Source organism: Suricata suricatta, chromosome 5, assembly GCF_006229205.1.
Source record: "Suricata suricatta isolate VVHF042 chromosome 5, meerkat_22Aug2017_6uvM2_HiC, whole genome shotgun sequence".
In the NCBI taxonomy this organism is placed as follows: Eukaryota; Metazoa; Chordata; class Mammalia; order Carnivora; family Herpestidae; genus Suricata; species Suricata suricatta.
The window spans coordinates 69,467,282-69,484,764 of NC_043704.1; the positions used below are offsets into that span (position 1 = coordinate 69,467,282).

General features: G+C 41.1%; 1 protein-coding gene across 1 annotated transcript in view; it reads left to right on the top strand.

The window, feature by feature from the left end:
- The window catches only part of KALRN (kalirin RhoGEF kinase), a 609,954-nt gene that overhangs the window by 328,983 nt on the left and 263,488 nt on the right, over positions 1 to 17,483 (top strand). Inside the window, exon 11 of the mRNA XM_029938721.1 lies at positions 9,923 to 10,114. Within this exon, the coding sequence (XP_029794581.1) occupies positions 9,923 to 10,114 (192 nt within the window). The remainder of the gene's footprint in view (positions 1 to 9,922; positions 10,115 to 17,483) is intronic.

A 17,483-nucleotide genomic window follows, 5' to 3' on the forward strand; every position in this document is an offset into this window, starting at 1 on the left:
ACCTGATATACTGTTCTTTAGTTTCTTGTTCTTTGGAGATTTTTCCAGTGATATTTCTATCATTGATTTATAATTTAATTATGCTATCATCAGAGAAAATATTTTGTATGACTGTATCCTTTTAAATTTTTTGAGACTTGTTTTTTGGCCCAGAATATGGTATATCTTGGTAAATGTTCTATGAGCACTTGAGAAAAATATGCATGTTGGTCTTGTTGGATGCAGTATTATTAAATGTCAGATCAGTTAGATCAAGTCTTTAAATCTGCTGTATCCTTACTAATTTATTTTCTACTTGTTATATTTAATTATTGGGAGAGGGGCATTTATTGTCTGATTATAATTGTGGATTTGTTTGTTTCTCATTGAAAGTTTATCAGTTTCTGTTTCATGTATTTTAAAGCTTTCTTAGTAAGTACATAAATATTTGGGATCATGATGTCCTCTTGATGAATTGAGCCCTTTATCATTATGAAGTGAATTTCTTTTTCCTCAGTAATATGATTTGCTATGAAGTCTACTATGTTTGATATTAATAAAGTCACCCCAGGTTTCTTCTGATTAGTATTATCATGCTATGTTTTTTCCACTCTTATACTTTTACCCTATTTGTATCTTTACATTTGAAGTGCATTCCTTGTAAACAACCTATAATTGGGGCTTGTGTTTTTATCCAACCTGACAATATCTGCCCTTTGATTTGGTCTTTAGACAACTTATATTTAATGTGACTATTGATGTCTTTGTCTATAATCTTGTTAATTTTTTTCCATTTGTTTCATCTATTCTTAATTACTTTCTCTCTTCTTTTTCTTCCTGTTTTGGATTAATTGAATATTTTTTTCCTTAAAAGAAACTATAGCATACAATTCACCCTTCCATTCATTTTTTTAATAGTTTATTGTCAAATTGGTTTCCATATAACACCCAGTGCTCTTCCCCGCAGGTGCCCTCCTCCATCACCACCACCTCCCTTTCCCCTCCCCCTCCCCCTTCAACCCTCAGTTCGTTTTCAGTATTCAGTAGTCTCTCAGGTTTTGTATCCCTCTCTCTCCCCAACTCTCTTTCCCCCTTCCCCTCCCCATGGTCCTCCATTAGGTCTCTCCTGTTCTCCTGTTAGACCTACGAGTGCAAACATATGGTATCTGTCCTTCTCCACCTGACTTATTTTGCTTAGCATGACACCCTCAAGGTCCATCCACTTTGCTATAAATGGCCAGATTTCATTCTTTCTCATTGCCATGTAGTACTCCATCGTGTATATATACCACATCTTCTTGATCCACTCATCAGGTGATGGACATTTAGGCTCTTTCCATGTTTTGGCTATTGTTGACATTGCTGCTATGAACATTGGGGTTCATGTGCCCCTATGCATCAGCACTTCTGTATCCCTTGGATAAGTCCCTAGCAGTGCTATCGCTGGGTCATAGGGGATCATTCATTTTTAAGTGTATTTCTTTATTTTGAGAGAGAGGGAGAGTAGGGAAGGAGCAGAGACAGAGGGAGAGAGAGAATCCCAAGCAGACTTTGTGTTATCAGCACAGAACCCATCATAGGGCTCAGTCACATGAACCATGAAATCATGACCTGAGCCAAAATCAAGAGTTGGACACTTAACCAACTGAGCTACCCATGTGCCCCACAGTTCACCCTTTTATAGTATACAATTCCATGGTTGTTATTGTATTCACAGAGTTGTGCAAATATCACCAAAGTTAATTTTGGAACAATTTATCACCTTCAGAAGAAACTTTGTACCATTAACAGTCACTTCAACATCAGTGTCTCCTGGAAAGCAGTAATATGCTTTCAATAGAACTAGGGAGTTACAGGCCCCTGGACAGTTAAGCATCTGACTCTTGATTTTGGCTCAGGTCATGGTATTTGTGGGTTCAAGCCCCACATCAGGCTCTGCGCTGACAGTGTGGATCCTGCTTGGGATTCTCTCTCTCCCTCTCCCTCTGCCTCTCCCCTACTCTCTTATCTCCCTCAAAAAATAAATAAACAAAAAAAATTAGAACTAGGGAGTATAATGCTAAGTAAAATAAGCCAGTCAGAGAAATATAAATACCATATGATTTCAACATATGTGGAACTTTAGAAACAAAACAAATAGGCAAATAAAAACAAAGAAAGGTAGAAAAACCAAGAAACAGGTTCTTAACTAAAGAGAACAAACTGATAGTTACCAGAAAGGAGGCAGGAAAAGGGGATGGGGAAAATAGATGAGGGGGATAAAGAGTACACTTACCATGTTCAGAATTGAATATTTTTTATGATTTTATTTTATCTCCTCTGTTGGCTTATTAGCTATAACTCTTTATTTTGTTACTTTAATGGTGACTTTAGGGTTGTTTGTAATATGTGACTTCATTACAGTTCACCTTCAAATGATGTTTTGCCACTTTTCATATAGTATAAAAACCTTACGATAGCATGGTACACTTCCATTTTTCCCTTTCTGATCTTAGTGCTATTGTTGTGATATGTTTTACTTATACATGTGCTATAAATCCCATGCTACCCTATTGTCATCTTTATATTATTATGGGGTTTTTAAAGTTTTATTTATTTATTTTGAGAGAGGTAGGGGGAGAGAGAGAGCATGCATGCATGAGTAGGGGAGGGGCAGGAGGAGAGACAGAGACAGACAGAGAGAATCCCAAGCAGGCTCCACACCAGCAGTACAGAACCCAACACAGGGCTCAAATCCACAAACTATGTGATCATGACCTGAGCTGAAACCAAGAGTCGGACACTAAACCAATTAAGCCACCCAAGCACCACTAAGTTATTATCTTTTAAAGGCATTTAAATAATAAAAAATATTGCATTTTGTTTCCCATATAGTTAACATTTCTAGTATTCATTCCTGTGTGTGGATCTATATTTCCATCTAGTACCATTTACTTTCTTCCTAAAGGACTTCCTTTAACATTTCTTGTCATGTAAGTCTGCTGGTGAAGAATTCTTTTAGGTTTGTATGTCTTAACATATCTTTATTTTCACCTTTTTATGGACAAATATTTCTGCTGGGCATAGAATTCTAGGTCGACAGGATTTTTCTTTCAGTATTTTCAAGATGTTGCTCCACTATTTGCTTGCTTGCATTGTTTCTGATTCAAAGTCTGCTGTCAGTCTTTATATTTGGGGTGTGTGTGTGTGTGTGTGTGTGTGTGTGTGTGTGTGTAGCATATCTTTTTTTCCTCTGGCCACTTTTAAGATTTGCTTTTCTCTTTTTTTCCACTTGGTTTGATTCAACTTTTATATGCCTTGCTATAGTTTTCTTTGGGTTTCTTGTGTTAAGCTTTAGTTTCTTATATCTGCAGATGTAATAAGTTTGGAAATTTTTTGTTCATTATTTCTTTAAGTATCTTTTCTACTTCCTGTACTCTCCTTTAGGGATTTCAATTGCATGGGTATTATTAGCTTTATTAAAGTTGTTCAACAGCTCACTGATGCTTCATTTTAGAATATTCTTTTCCTGTCAGCATTTCATTTTGAATAGTATCTTTATTGCTGTGCTTTTGAGTTCAATAATCTTTTCTTCTGCAGTGTTTAACCTACTATTGATACAATCCAGCATATTTTTTATCTCTGGAAGTGCAAGGTCTTTTTTTATTATGTCTTATGTTTCTCTACTTAACTTTTGAACATATGAGATACAGTTACAATTGCCATTTATAAAACCCTTGTCTGCTACCTTTAACATCTATGTCAGTTCTGGGTCAGTTATGATTGATTTTTCTCCTCATCATAGGTTATATTCTCCTGATTCTCTGTACGTCTGATAGTTTTTTATTAGTTACCAGACACTGTGAATTTTACCTTGTTGGTTGCTGAATATTTCTGTACACCTATAAATATTCTTTTTTAAAAATATTTTTTAATGTTTATTTTTTAGAGAGAGAGTGAGCAGGGGAGGGGCAGAGGGAGAAAAGACAGAGGATCTAAAGCAGGCTCCCTGCAGACAGTAGAAAGCCCAATGCAGGGTTTGAACTCATGAACCATTAGATCATGACCTGAGCCTAAGCTGGACACTTAGCTGACTGAGCCACCCAGGTGCCCCCCTATAAATATTCTTAAGCTTTGTCTTGGGACACAGTTAAGTTACTCAAAAAAAGTTTGATCTTTTTAGATCTTATAAGATTTGTTAGGCAGAATCAGAGCAGTGCTCGGTATAGAGCTAATTATTTCCCCTGCTGGGGCAAGACTCTTCTGAGTACTCTACCTAATATCATGTGATTCATGAGGTTTTCCGCTGTGACTGGTGGAAGCAGGTACCATTCCCAGCCCTGTGGGAATATGGGTGTCCTTACCTTTAATTCTTTCAGGTGGTTCTTTCCCTTTAGATGCACTCTCTACATATCTTTCCCCAGATTGTTTAAGAAAAGAAAGTGAAAAACATTTATTTGTCAACACTAAATGGTATTTGAATGTAAAATTTTAGTCATCACCTTGATTTGTCTGCCATTCACTATTGTTAAAACCCAGAGATAAATCTGTATCTTCCCTAATGCCTGAACTTCCATGTCTCTCTTTCCCTCATTTGCTCCTTTCCTCTCACTGCCCATGGACTCCAGCTCTGCCAGCCTGGAAAAATAGTCATCAGGAAAGAAATTGTCTCCTGGTCCTCTGGTAGTCACATTCTGCAGTCTACACTGCCTCTTTTGAATAATAAAAGTGCTTCCTGGGCCTTATCCTTCTCCTCCCTAGAGCATACAGCCAAGAGTGCTAACTTTATGTTACCAAGGAAACCAACTCTTGATGCCATAGGTGTTTATTTTCACTGTCTCTTTCATCCCTGCCCCCTGCCCTTCTGCTTCAGCCCAAGGAGACTGAAACCATACCTGTGTTTTGGGGATGCCTCTGTTTTCAGAGACAAGGTATCCTAAAATGTTCTGTTTCTTCCATGAGGAGAGAACAAAAACATAATGGGCCAGGCCTGCAGCAGAGGGAATGGAAGGTAGACTGAAGGCCTGAATTATCTAGAGTATTTTACCTAGTTGACCAAGGGATTGGGGAAAGAACAGAAACTGCAGCTACATCTGTGTCCCAAATGTCTGACTCAGGGCTACCGCAGCCCTTGCTTGAAAGCCCCAAGGCTGAAGGATCAATAACCCAGCTCTTAGAACACATTTTGGTATGACAGTTGTTGACAAGGGGGTCAAGTACGAGGCAGAGGCTATGAAGCTGGGAAACTCAAGAATGCTCAGGAACTGTACTCAGAGTAGAGTCCAACTCTGGCCCTGGGGCAGAAACTGCTATTTACTTGGTCAGAAAGTGAACAGAAGCCCATCATGATCTGTGCCCCAATTTGGAGTGATGATAGTCATCAATGCACTGCTTTGGTAATACTCTAGTTGATATTCTCTAAGGGCAATCTGTTTCAAGACTGCCAAGAGGTAGGATAAACCAAATGGTGTTGAACATTGAATATGAATTCTAGCAGGTAAGGTCTTGTACCAAGTAGTTGATGAGAGCCAAGGATTGAATATTAGGATTGATGGGGAGTGATGTATTCTTTAATTTATTAATTCACTCACTAAATATTTATGGAGCATTTTCTTGGTGCCAAGCCCTAAGGGAAAGAGATGAAAGACATTATTTACCCCTAAGCAAATGAGAAAGGCAGACATCTGCATTAGAATATGGCAGGTACCATGGAAGGGGTTGGCACAGATCACTCTGGGAGCTCAGAGGAACACATCTAGGCCAACCTTGGGTGAGAAGTCCTTGGGTGGACTTCCCAGAGGAAGTGGTGCCTGGTCTGGGTCTTAAAGCATAAGAGTTGATCATGTAAAAAAAAAAAATTAGACAGTGGTAGGACAGCATCCCAGCCATAGGAATAAGGGCAGGATTCAGTGCAATGAGTTTCTGGAAATGTAAGCAATATATTTCATAGGCTATAGGGGAGAAATGTGAGTTGAAGCTGAAGAGAAAAATGAAGTGTCAGATGAAGAAGGGCCTTGCATCCCATGCTAAGGTATTTTACCCCAAAGACAATAGGAAGCCACTGAACAGTTTTAAGAAGCGAGGTGTAATTGGATCTGAATTTTAGAATCTCTTTCTGGTAGTGATAGGGAGGAAGACTGGGCAGCAGGTAAGCAGGGAGCACAGCTTTTAGCATTGATCCCATTGCCCTCCCACCTGTCTTTATTATGCCTTTCTTTATAAAATATATTCTCTAGCTCTACTCAGCCTTATCCAGTATGATTTCTTACCACTGTCTAATTTGTTCAGGTTGACTCGACTTACCAAACATACCACGCTCATTCCCATCTCTGTGCCTTGTTTATTCAGTAAACATTTAATAGGTGCCTATAGTATACCAGCCACAGCTCCCAGCATGAAGAACCAAAGACAAATATAACACGGAACCTACATTTGAGGAGCTCACAGACCAGCAGGGAGATGTCTATGGAAGCACAGCGTTACGTGTGAGCATGAAAATGGCTATGGAATAGGATAAACATAGGGGACTGCGGGCTAAATAAAGGCGAGTCCTGTCAATGAGAAGTCCTCTTCCTTCTCTAATGAGTCCTGCCCATCCTTAATGCTTCTGCCTTCATTCTCTATTGAGGCAGAGTCATGTCTGTCTACACCATACACCCATCACATCTGTCCTCTGCTTAAAACTGTTCAGTGGCTTCCCACTGCCTTTGGGGTGAAACATCTCAGCATGGCAAGCCAACGCCCTTTGTCATCTGACAGGATAGTGAATGGTTTGGAGCTTGGGCTCTGAAACCAGAAAAGATTTTAATCTTGATTCTATCGTATGAGACGTGGCCTTGGCTAGAAATAATTTGTGCCTCAGTTTCTTCATCTGTAAAATTGGGCTGATGACTGTATTGACTTCATAGAGCTATTGTGAAGATTAGGTGAGTTAATATGCATACAAATCTTTATATTGTCCTTGGCATGTGCAAATTTTTCAATAATTATTGGCTATTTTTATTCTCAGTTTTTATCCACTTTCTCAGCATCCGTATCATGTCAAAAAATTTTAACCTTTAATTATTATGGTGTTACTTGCTCAGATTTCTGTGTTGCCATATTCTTTCTTTCAAGGATGATTACACAATAATCTTTTGAGGCAGCATACATTGCATATGCATCTGTACTCCTGAGAGACTCACAGCATTAGGTTTGTATCGGGGTAACCAGCCATCCCAGCTTGCTTAGAATTGATAGGGCTTTAGTGTTAAAATCAGGAAAGTCCAAGACAAACTGGGACAAGCTGTCTACTTTATATATACAGTAGCCACCTCAGTTTTGCTTTTTATGTATCTCTTATTGGTCCCAAACTTAACTTTCAAGTAAGTGTGCTTTCACTTTGCTACAAATATTTATTTATTGCCTAGAAAATATAAAGTCACAACCTCTGGGTTTCTTTGGGGTTTCCTGAAATTCCCTAGGGTTTTAAGTATAAAATCTGAGGGATTCCTGAAAAACACTGTCTCCCATCAGCTCTGGGTGTATTTACTAGAAGTTGAGGACAACCTCATAAGAGCCTTCTTCAGCCTGGCCCACAGCCCAGGAAGTCTCTCCTCCCCGTCATTTCCCATCTCTCTTGGTGTTTCCATCATGATTCTGAGTACTTCCTTCATTTGCTTTCCAGAATCAACATACCCTTAGTTGACTCAGTGGCAAAGCCTCTTTCCTCACACAAGGATCATGTTTTTTCCATGAATTCCCCAAGTGGGGCCAAAGAATTTTTCCTCCTTTTCTTTTTTTTATATGTTTATTTATTTTTGGGAAATATAGAGCGAGAGCAGGGGAGGGGCAGAGACAGAGGAAGACACAGAATCTGAAGCAGGCTCAGAGCTGTCAACACAGAGCCTGACACAGGCCTCGAACTCACAAACCGCGAAATCATGACCTGAGTCGAAGTTGGATACTTAACCACCAAGCCATCCAGGTGGCCCATTTTTCCTCCTTTTCAAGTGCCACCACCACCCTACCTCACCCTGCACTGAGACAGCATTTGCTGTAGACCATTGTTTTTCTTTTCTTTTTTTAAAATTTTTTAATGTTTATTTATTTTTGAGAGACAGAGAGACAGAGCATGAGCAGGAGAAGGGCAGAGAGAGAAGGAGACACAGAATCCAAAGCAGGCTTCAGGCTCTGAGCTGTCAGCACAGAGCCCGATGCCGGGCTCGAACTCACAAACCACAAGATCATAACCCGAGCTGAGGTCAGCTGCTTAACCAACTGACCTACCTAGGCACACCATGTTTTTCAGACAGCGTTCCTTAAGGATCCACTGTGGCCTCTCTAAGTATTTCTTAACACCATGACAAGTGTTTGCTGAAGGCCTGCCCATCTTCTCCAATACAATCAAGGGTCTGTGTCAATAGCCTCTGCAAGTTTCTACCCCAGTGTGTTAGTTTCCTGGAGCTTAAATAACAGAAACTTATTCTTTCTCAGTTCTGGAGCCTAGACGTCCAGGATCAAAGGTGTCAGCAGGTTCTTTCTGAGGTGTACGTGGGAGAATCTGCTCCATGCCCCTCCTAACTCTGGTGGTTTACTGGCAATGTTTATCATTCCTTGGCTGGTAGATACACTCCCCGTCTCTGCTTCATCTTCACACAGCATTTCATTCTTTTTGTAAGGCCAACAGTCATGTTGGATGAAGAACCCACTCTACTCCAGTGTGACTTGATCTTAACTAATTACATCTGCAATGACCCTTTCCAAATAAGGTCACATTCTGAGGTTCTAGGGGTTAGGACTTCAACATGTGAATTTCTGGGGTTGGGGAGGGAGTATAATTCAGTCTTTAATGCCCAGATCTTCAGGTAAGTTAACAAACAAACAAAACAAAAACAAAATCTGTGGACACTAAAGGCCACTTCTTCACAGTCATTGCTCATAAATCCATTTCAATTCTCCACTCATTTTGCATTTGATACTATTTCTGCTACCAGATTTGCACAGTTACCAGTATCCACTTATTTACTACTGTATAGGGCATTGTATGACTGCAGGGACATTAAGAAATATACACTTGAGTCACCAGTTCTAAATCAGGGTATATCAGATCTTTTTTAAGGGGAGCCTGCTGAGGAAAAGTTGAATCCATGGCATAACTATTATAAAGGCAGTGACTTCCATCCTGATGAATAATAATTACAAGCTGGTTGCCTTTTTCTATGCTTTAGAGAATTGCATGGTGTGTACAGACATGGATTGAGGATTTGTGTGTGTGTGCATGTGCATGTGTGTGTGCCTGTGCATGCAGTAGCTTATGATGAAATCACCAGGCTCCTCCCCAGCCTTCCTGCAAACATTAAACCTTCATTGGGTGCATAGGGAATAGCCTGCATCTCCTCACTCTGACTGTGGCCGCTTCCTTCTGTCAGTTCCCTGGAATTGCTGACCCCTTCCCCTATAAAGAGATAGCTCTGTTCCAAAAGATAAACACCAGTAGTTACAGGGAACTTGGTGGAGGGAAAGTCGAACAAGCCTCCCAGTTATTGTTTCCCTGGTGTTCTCACGTAGAAACGCAGACGATCTTTGTGGATGAGGTATTTCTGACTCTGGCAGCTACAGCCTGAGATGTGAAGGCAATGATGGATCTTCATAAGGGTGGGGAACCGCAGCACATGGGAGAGGGGGTTCTCGCATTGTTTTCTCGCTTCTTTCCAGAGACAGCCCACCTCTGAGAAATCCCAGGAAGGGAGGAGGCACCTAGCTAGTGCCCATTTATGCCGAGCTGCCAGGCAGGCTGCTAGCTTGCTGAGAGGCGGCGGGTGAGCCTGGCACTCAGCTCCTCCAGTGCCAGATCAGGGAGCTGTGGGCTTAGCGCCTACACCCTAGGCTCCAGCTCTGGGCAGCCCCGGGTGGGCTGGGGGATCGTGCGAAGCTCTCAGTCAGTGGCTGCAAGTTGACTTTCCCTCATTGTTGCTGCTGGCAGAATACCTACACCAATGCGGACAAGCTCCTAGAGGCTGCAGAGCAGCTGGCTCAGACGGGGGAATGTGACCCCGAGGAGATCTACAAGGCAGCTCGTCACCTGGAGGTGCGCATCCAGGACTTTGTGCGCAGGGTGGAACAGCGGAAGCTTCTCCTGGACATGTCTGTCTCCTTCCACACACACACCAAAGAGGTAAGGCGAGCCAATGGAAAGGGGGCATTGGCTGGGTTGGTTTGTTCTGGCAAGAGGGCAGTTTCCCCGGAAAATGGCTCCCAAGGTTTGCCCAGGGCCCCGGGTGGTCTCGGGGTTACTAACCTCCCAACAGTGATGATGCTAACAATTTGCTCCTGATTACCTGTATTTAGGTCTCAACCAAAATGGAACATTTCCTTGTCATCTCTAGTGAGGAGGGAGCCACCCAGGCAGGTAGTTTAAGGAGTCTAGCTAGAGCATTCAGTCTGCAGCTGGAGAAACTGGGAGATCCCTAGTTTAGAAATAGTCCCTGCAAGAGGGAATGTAAAATAGCAGAGACTCCCTTCCCACCCCATACCCAGTTTCTCATAGTCACTGTTTCCTATCAGAAATCAGTCCTGCAAAACTTTGATCATCTTTGCTACCGGCAAAAAATGTACAGAGTTTGCAAATGTGTTCTATGCTTTTCTTCTATTTTTTTTTTAAAACAGAGGATTAAATCTTCTTAATGAGGTCTGCCACAGGGTGGTGATGTTAATGTGAGTTGGTTCTCAACTTGTCTTTTTGTGGAGTGGTGGCCAGTGAAGGAAGGGGGACTGAGGGACCCTCCGTACAGAAGGAAGCCAGCTGGGCTTAAACGTGGCCTGGACTCATTCATAACATGGAGACAGGAAAGGGGAGAACGGATTACGTTCCCCTGTTGGCAGGGCAGAGAGGCTCATAGAAAGGAGTTGGGTTGCAAACCTGCAATTGCTTTTCATTTCTGATTAACATGGGGGCATTTGAAATTGAGTAAGTGGCCAGTAAGGAGGCACATTTAGCATCTTCTATAATAACACCCCTGGCAGATGAACTCATTAGGTGTATGCATGCTTGTGTTCCCCCAGGAATTCATTTTAATGGAGTATTAATTAAAATGTGATTGCTTCTCAGGAAAAAAAAATTAACCCTACTTAATTAAGTTGATTTTTGATATTTGAAATGCATTAAGAAGCCTGGTTGTTACTACTTCACAGGGTTTTCTGACACTTGGTGGGAATGAATGCAAATTGTTGCAGTGCCTATCAGAGAAAAACACGAAAAGATAATGTTTTCTAAACTGCGATTCCCCAGGCAGATGAAGGGGCTGGTGAGCTTCCCTGAAGCTGGCTCTGCTTTCTCTCGGCAGGACCCACAGCCACTCTCTGATGACTGTCTGTAAAACAAGGGGATTAGCTTTAATCCAGGTTTCCTGCCTGGTTGTCTGTTTGCTTGTGGCTCCCTCGATTCTGAATAATAGTTTCAGAAACCAAAGGCATGTGGCTTCTCCTTTAATGATGAGCCTGTGGGTGATGGAATGGAGCATGAATGAACAGGAGTCATGTTCCTCATGAGGGATGTGGGGGTGCTGGCTGCCCAGGGAAGTGGCGGATGAGATCAGTGTAGCTCCATCTCCCACTTCCTGTACACGGAGCTAGAAGGCTGGGATTCTAGTCCAGATTCTGCTGCTATGGAGCCCTGTGAGCTTGTGCAGATCACCACGTCTCTGGCCCAGGGCTGCTTCATCTATAAAATCATGCAGTTGGATTCGGTGGCCCTGAGACCCCTTATGCTTCTAAAGTGAATTCAAGATTCCTTTCTTTTTCTTCTTCTCTTCTTTATTTGATAATAGTAATAATAATAATAATAATAAAAAATAGTAGTTAAGTCTGAAGTAATACAGATGACTTACCTGACCTAAGATGTGGCTCATTGTAAGCACTCAACATGTAGTAAGTAGTATTTTTTTTAATTGGGTACCTGCTATTTACCTAGTATTCCTACATGGAATCCTCATGATAATCTTTTGATCTGTATTTTATTAAACATACTTTCAAATGGGAAAACTCAGGCTCACAAATGAGTCTAAGTTACAGAGCTTCTAAGTCATTAGAAGATTCTAATCTGCGGAGATTCTTGGATACTGCTCATACTTGCCCCTGCCTCCACACTCTACTCTTTTCCTCTTACATCTCCTCCCCTCCTCTGCTCTTCTTCCTTTTCCTTACTCTTCTTTTCTCTCTTTACGTTTTCAATCTCCAAAGCTCTGGTGGGGAGGTAGATCTTAGCTGAGAAATGTAAAGTGTTGCCAGGTTGTGGGTGTGGGAGACAGATGCTGATAAGTACTGTCATAGATCCTTCCTGCCTAGTTATGGCTAATTTCTTCCTCCTTCCTTTCCTTTCTTCATGTCTGCGTACAATTGTTTGCTGGGTTTTTGCATTAATGCCAATGTACAATAGAATGTCATCATGAGATATAATTTTGAAGGAATTAGAGCCTTCTGCAGAGGACATTTCAGAGCAGGAACTGAATATCCATCTTCATAAGTGATTTAACCTAGACTTCCTGTGACTCCCCAGGCTGAAGTTTATAATTTTACTTTTGCCCACTTCCCACATCAAAAGATTTGCTCTAATTAGGATCAGAGAGGAAATAGGAGGAAGATATGAAAAAGATATGCTCCAGGCCCATTTCTTCTGCAGATTTGAAGAGTCTGTTTAATCCTATTGGTCCTGCTTTATGAATTCTTGGTGGCCATATGAGTCTGGAAGGTTAAAACCTTCTAACCATTTTCTTGAAGTGATATTCATAATTTGAATAATTAGAAACTGTCTGAATATTCCATGTTTAGTGACCCATTAAACAAATTAGAGTGCATCTAGCTAGTGAAATATTATACAGTCATTATAAATCACATTGTCAAAGATCATTAATAGCATGAGAAAGGGCTTATAGTATAATACATAAAAAAAACTGTATATCCAGCATGACCACAATTTTGATACACACCTAGAATTAAGAGTAGAAAAATATAGAAAGAAATATACAAAGAAGTTAAATGTTATGCGTGATTTAATTTTCTTTTGCATTTTTGGGGGTTTTATAACTCTTCAATGATATTTTCAATTGAAAATTAATAACAATCCTAATATTATTTTACAAAAATAAAATTTGTCATCCCTACTTGGAAAGAAGAGCTACATTACAAAGAGAGGTGACAAACATGTGCTTGGGACCTCCTTATGCTTGCAGAGCCTCAGTTATTAGCATACATTGTGCTGAACTTTCAAATAGCTCCTCTTTGCCTGGGGAAAGGAGGGCAGCTGGCATTCTGCTGGCCTAGAGAGCAAGGGAGCATCGAGGGAGGATTTACCAGGTCCTCATTTTCTTTGTCCAGGGAGAAGGCATTTGTAGCAAGCATCATCTGCTCTGCAGAGATTATCCAGACAGAATTCTCTTTCCTTTCTGTGTTTCCATGGAAATACTGCAATTGCTGGGCTTTCAAAATATCCCCTTTTAGGTATTTTTGTAGTAATAATATGAGAGTCAAATTAACTAAAGAATGTGGCCAAGATAATCAACCTCAACTCTTTATTACACAGCTTAACTAAATGCCCATTTCTATTTGTTTCCAACATTGTGGAATCATTCTTCCATGCTATTTCCTGCTCAAACAGGCACACACAAGCACACATGTACACGCTCCTCAGACCCTCACATGTACACATGTTCTTCTACCCACCACCCACCATAGAACCAAAACTAAATCAGTCTTCAAAAGGGATGATGCTCTCAAAAACAAAACCGCTTTACCCTCTGTTTCAAGTGCCAAACTGTGACGGTGCTTATTTAGGAAATAAAAGCTGGTAGTTGATGCCAAAGAAAAATGGTCTCTTCAGAATGAGGGAGGGGCTGCTCACCCTGCGAAACTAGTGTCCATTAGACACCTTGGGGCAGTCAATTGTATCAGCCCCGCACGAGCTGTGTAGATGGACTAGCCAATCAGCAGGTGAATGTGGTAGAGTAAAATACCTCTTTCCTTAACCACTCATCCACAAGCCTCATTATTTCTACAAACCTCCTAGTGTCTTCCTTCCTTGTCCCTCCCTGACTGCCTTTTTCCATTGCCTCTTTCTCAGGCTGTCCCACTTTGCAGACAGGACAGGCTCCATAGACTGGCCCCTCCTAAATTCACTGGTTCGCTGTTAGGACTAACTTTATGTAGTGCATTCAAAGGCTCCCTTAACTTACCTCTGTGAAGGTTCTCAAACTTCGCAAATCAGGCCCATTCTTTGGGTATAGGTATTTGGGGCCACAACCACATGTCTTCTCTGAGAGAAAGAACACATAAAGCCATCTAAGAGTGTATATCAACATGGACCAAGTATTCATTGCCGACCAGAGAGCAGACCCCCCCGCTTCCAAGGGATGGGTCAAACAGGTGTGTTTGATCAGGAAGAGCATCTGGAATGGCTGAAACATGAGAGTCATTGTAGGAGCAGTGGATTAATGGAGAAAGCACAGTTCTAATGTGTGAGATTCTAAATATGCAGAAGATGCATATATATATACTCTAGGGGAGAGAAACCAAAATGGAGAACAATAGGGGAAAAAAACAGGCGACTGCTGTTACCAGTTACTTCACACACTCCATGACGTCACCTAGTTCAGGCAGTCATTGCTTGTGGTAGCCTGAAGTCAGAGACCATTCTGACTAGGTCTCATTGGTGCTGCCTGATAATTAGTAAATTAGTAATAGAAGTGTCTCTCTGATGTGGTTCTTTTCAAAGAAATCTAGGCATGCCCTTCAGGGATTAGTCTTATGGACACATATATGGTAGGAAACCCACAGGTTAAGAAAATTGCCACCTATGAAATGGGATATTGATCCTTACTCATAGTTTAGTGACACTAATGTTCATTTCTGTCCACTTTATGCCTCAGAGGTGCCTATTCAAAATTATGAGCCTGCAATTTAAATTTGCTGCCACCAGGAGGTGACTGTGTGCATGTGGCCTCGTGGGATTGCAGTGGCTCACTCCTCAAGCTTTCTAGGTTGTAAATAGTGTCTTAACTTGGTACCACAATTATCCTCAAACTAGTGTTGGACTTTGGATGTCTCAGTGTCTAGGCTGTGACTGCAGAGTTTCAGTTTAGAGAGGCATTTCTTTATTACCCCCTTCTTGACATCAGACTTAAGAGACACCATAGCATGTTAGAGCTGGAGGGGATTTTAGAGACAAGCTGGAGAGACCACACATATGCATGCGTACACATGCACACACTCACCATGCTAAATATGAAGTAGTTGAAGTAAAGTCGTTTTCCCGTGCTCACGGAATAGCCTGACAGGGCAGAATCAAGAATTATTGCCAGTAAATACCAATTCCATTCAAGAGCTCCTTTCCTTCTGTTTGTTTTTTTAACAGAAGGAAAAACAGAGAAAGATGTCACTAACCCTTCGTATTTGGTGCTGTAGTCCCCTTCCCTAGCTCCAAGTCAAATTCTGTCCAATCACTAGCAATTTTATTTGACATTTGAAACTCTAGAATGTAGACCAGTGCTTCCTCTTCTTATCAGGCTGCCAACCACTGGGCTGTGCTGCACTGAGTATTGTCCTTTATTGTTTATCTCTTAGCTGATTTTCCTTAGTAGGAAGTAGGTTTTCACTCTGCCTCAGACAGGAGTTTGTTTATAATACAGTAGAATATGGGAACAGAAATGTGAGAAATCCATTTCAGTTCACTGGTCAAAGAATATTTTGGAGGAAGACACGTTGTTCTAATGGTATTGAATTCAGAGGCCAGGATGTATCCTCAGATGTCCCTAATATTTCCTTGGTCCCCTTGTCTGTAACACTGACCCTTCATTTTTATCTGGAAATTTCTGTCTTTGTCCCTGCTCTGTAAAAGCATGACCATCATGAGGAGGGAGTGCCGTGAATCATGGGATGTCTTCAAAAAGAATGATGCTTTCTTCCCTACACCTACACTAGAGGTGTTCAACTTTTATTAAGGATAAAATGTGGCAAGAGGAAGACTATGAAGCCATTAAAATAGATAAGGATGGTAGTGAGAACAAAATTGTCTTAATTCAAATAAAATTCTCTAGATCCCTCTAAGCCTCTTTTCTCTCTCTCTTATTCCTGTAACAATGAGTGCCAGCCTTACCCTAATCAGTCTTCTGTCTCAATGCCTGTCCTCCCTTGAGACCGAGTTTCTTTTCCTTCTCTTACATGACAGGCTCGGTGTCCACAGTTTTTATCTCTCTCTTCACACCTTTTCTTTTCTTCTCTTTTCCTTTCTTTTCTTTTCCATTGCCTCTCCTCTCCTCTCCTCTTTTCTCCTTCTTTCTTTCCTTCAGAAATATCTAGGCTTTCCTTAGATATCCCAGGACAAAGCAACAAAAACAGCAAAGAGAGACCAAGCTTAACCTAGCATTCTGAAGAACCAAATCCAGTGTTCATCTTTTACCAATTCCAAAATTAAGTATTTCAGTTTCCCTCTGTCTCCTAGTGGGACCTAGGGGTGGCTTGCATCAAAAATATCTTTTATTTTTGGGGTGCCTGGGTAGCTTAGTTAAGTGTCTGATTCTGGATTTTGGCTCGGGTCATGATCTCGTGGCCATGGGATCAAGCCCTGGGTGAGCCTCTGTGCTGAACATGGAGCCTGCTTGGGATTCTCTCTCCCTCGCTTTCTGCCCCTCCCTTGCTTGTACTCTTTCTCACATACACAAAATAAACAAATACGCATTTTAAAAGAACCATGGACTGAAGGGGGAGGGGGAGGGAGGGAGGGGGTGATGGTCATGGTGGGGGGCACTTGTGGGGAGAAGCATTGGGTGTTATATGGAAACCAATTTGGCAATAAACCATTAAAAAATAAAAAATAATTTAAAAATAAAAAGTAAAAAAAAAAATAAAAAACTTCTTTAAATACATCTTTTATTTATTTTGAGAGAGAGAGAGCAGGGAGGGTTAGAAGGAGAGAGAGAGAGGGAGAATCTTAAGCAGGTTCCATGCCTAGCACAGGGCCTAATTTGGGGCTCAATCTCACGACCATGAGGTCATGACCTGATCTGAAATCAAGAGTCAGATGCTTGCCTGACTGAGTCACCCAAGTGTCCCCCCCAATATCTTTTAAATATAGTATATAGCTTACTATATACCAGGTACTCTTTCTAAATGATATATAGAGATACAGATATCTATGTAGGTATAGATATCTCACTTATTTGTGTGTATATATACATACAAACATACACACAGATATATATCAAATTACAACCCTATGGGGATAAACACTACTATTGTCCCCATTTTACTGATAAGAAAACCGAGGAACTGAGGTACAGAGAGGATAGGTTATTTTCCCAAGGTTATATAGCTGATACATAGTAGAACTGTGATTTGAAACATTTTTTTTTTAACATGGGGTCTGAACTCATGATCAAGACCTGAGCTAAGATCAAGAGTTGGAGGGTTAGCCAACTGAGTCACCCAGGCACCCGTGGTGTTTGAAATTCTTAACCATGCTATATACTATATTGCCTCTCTATCAAATAATTTTT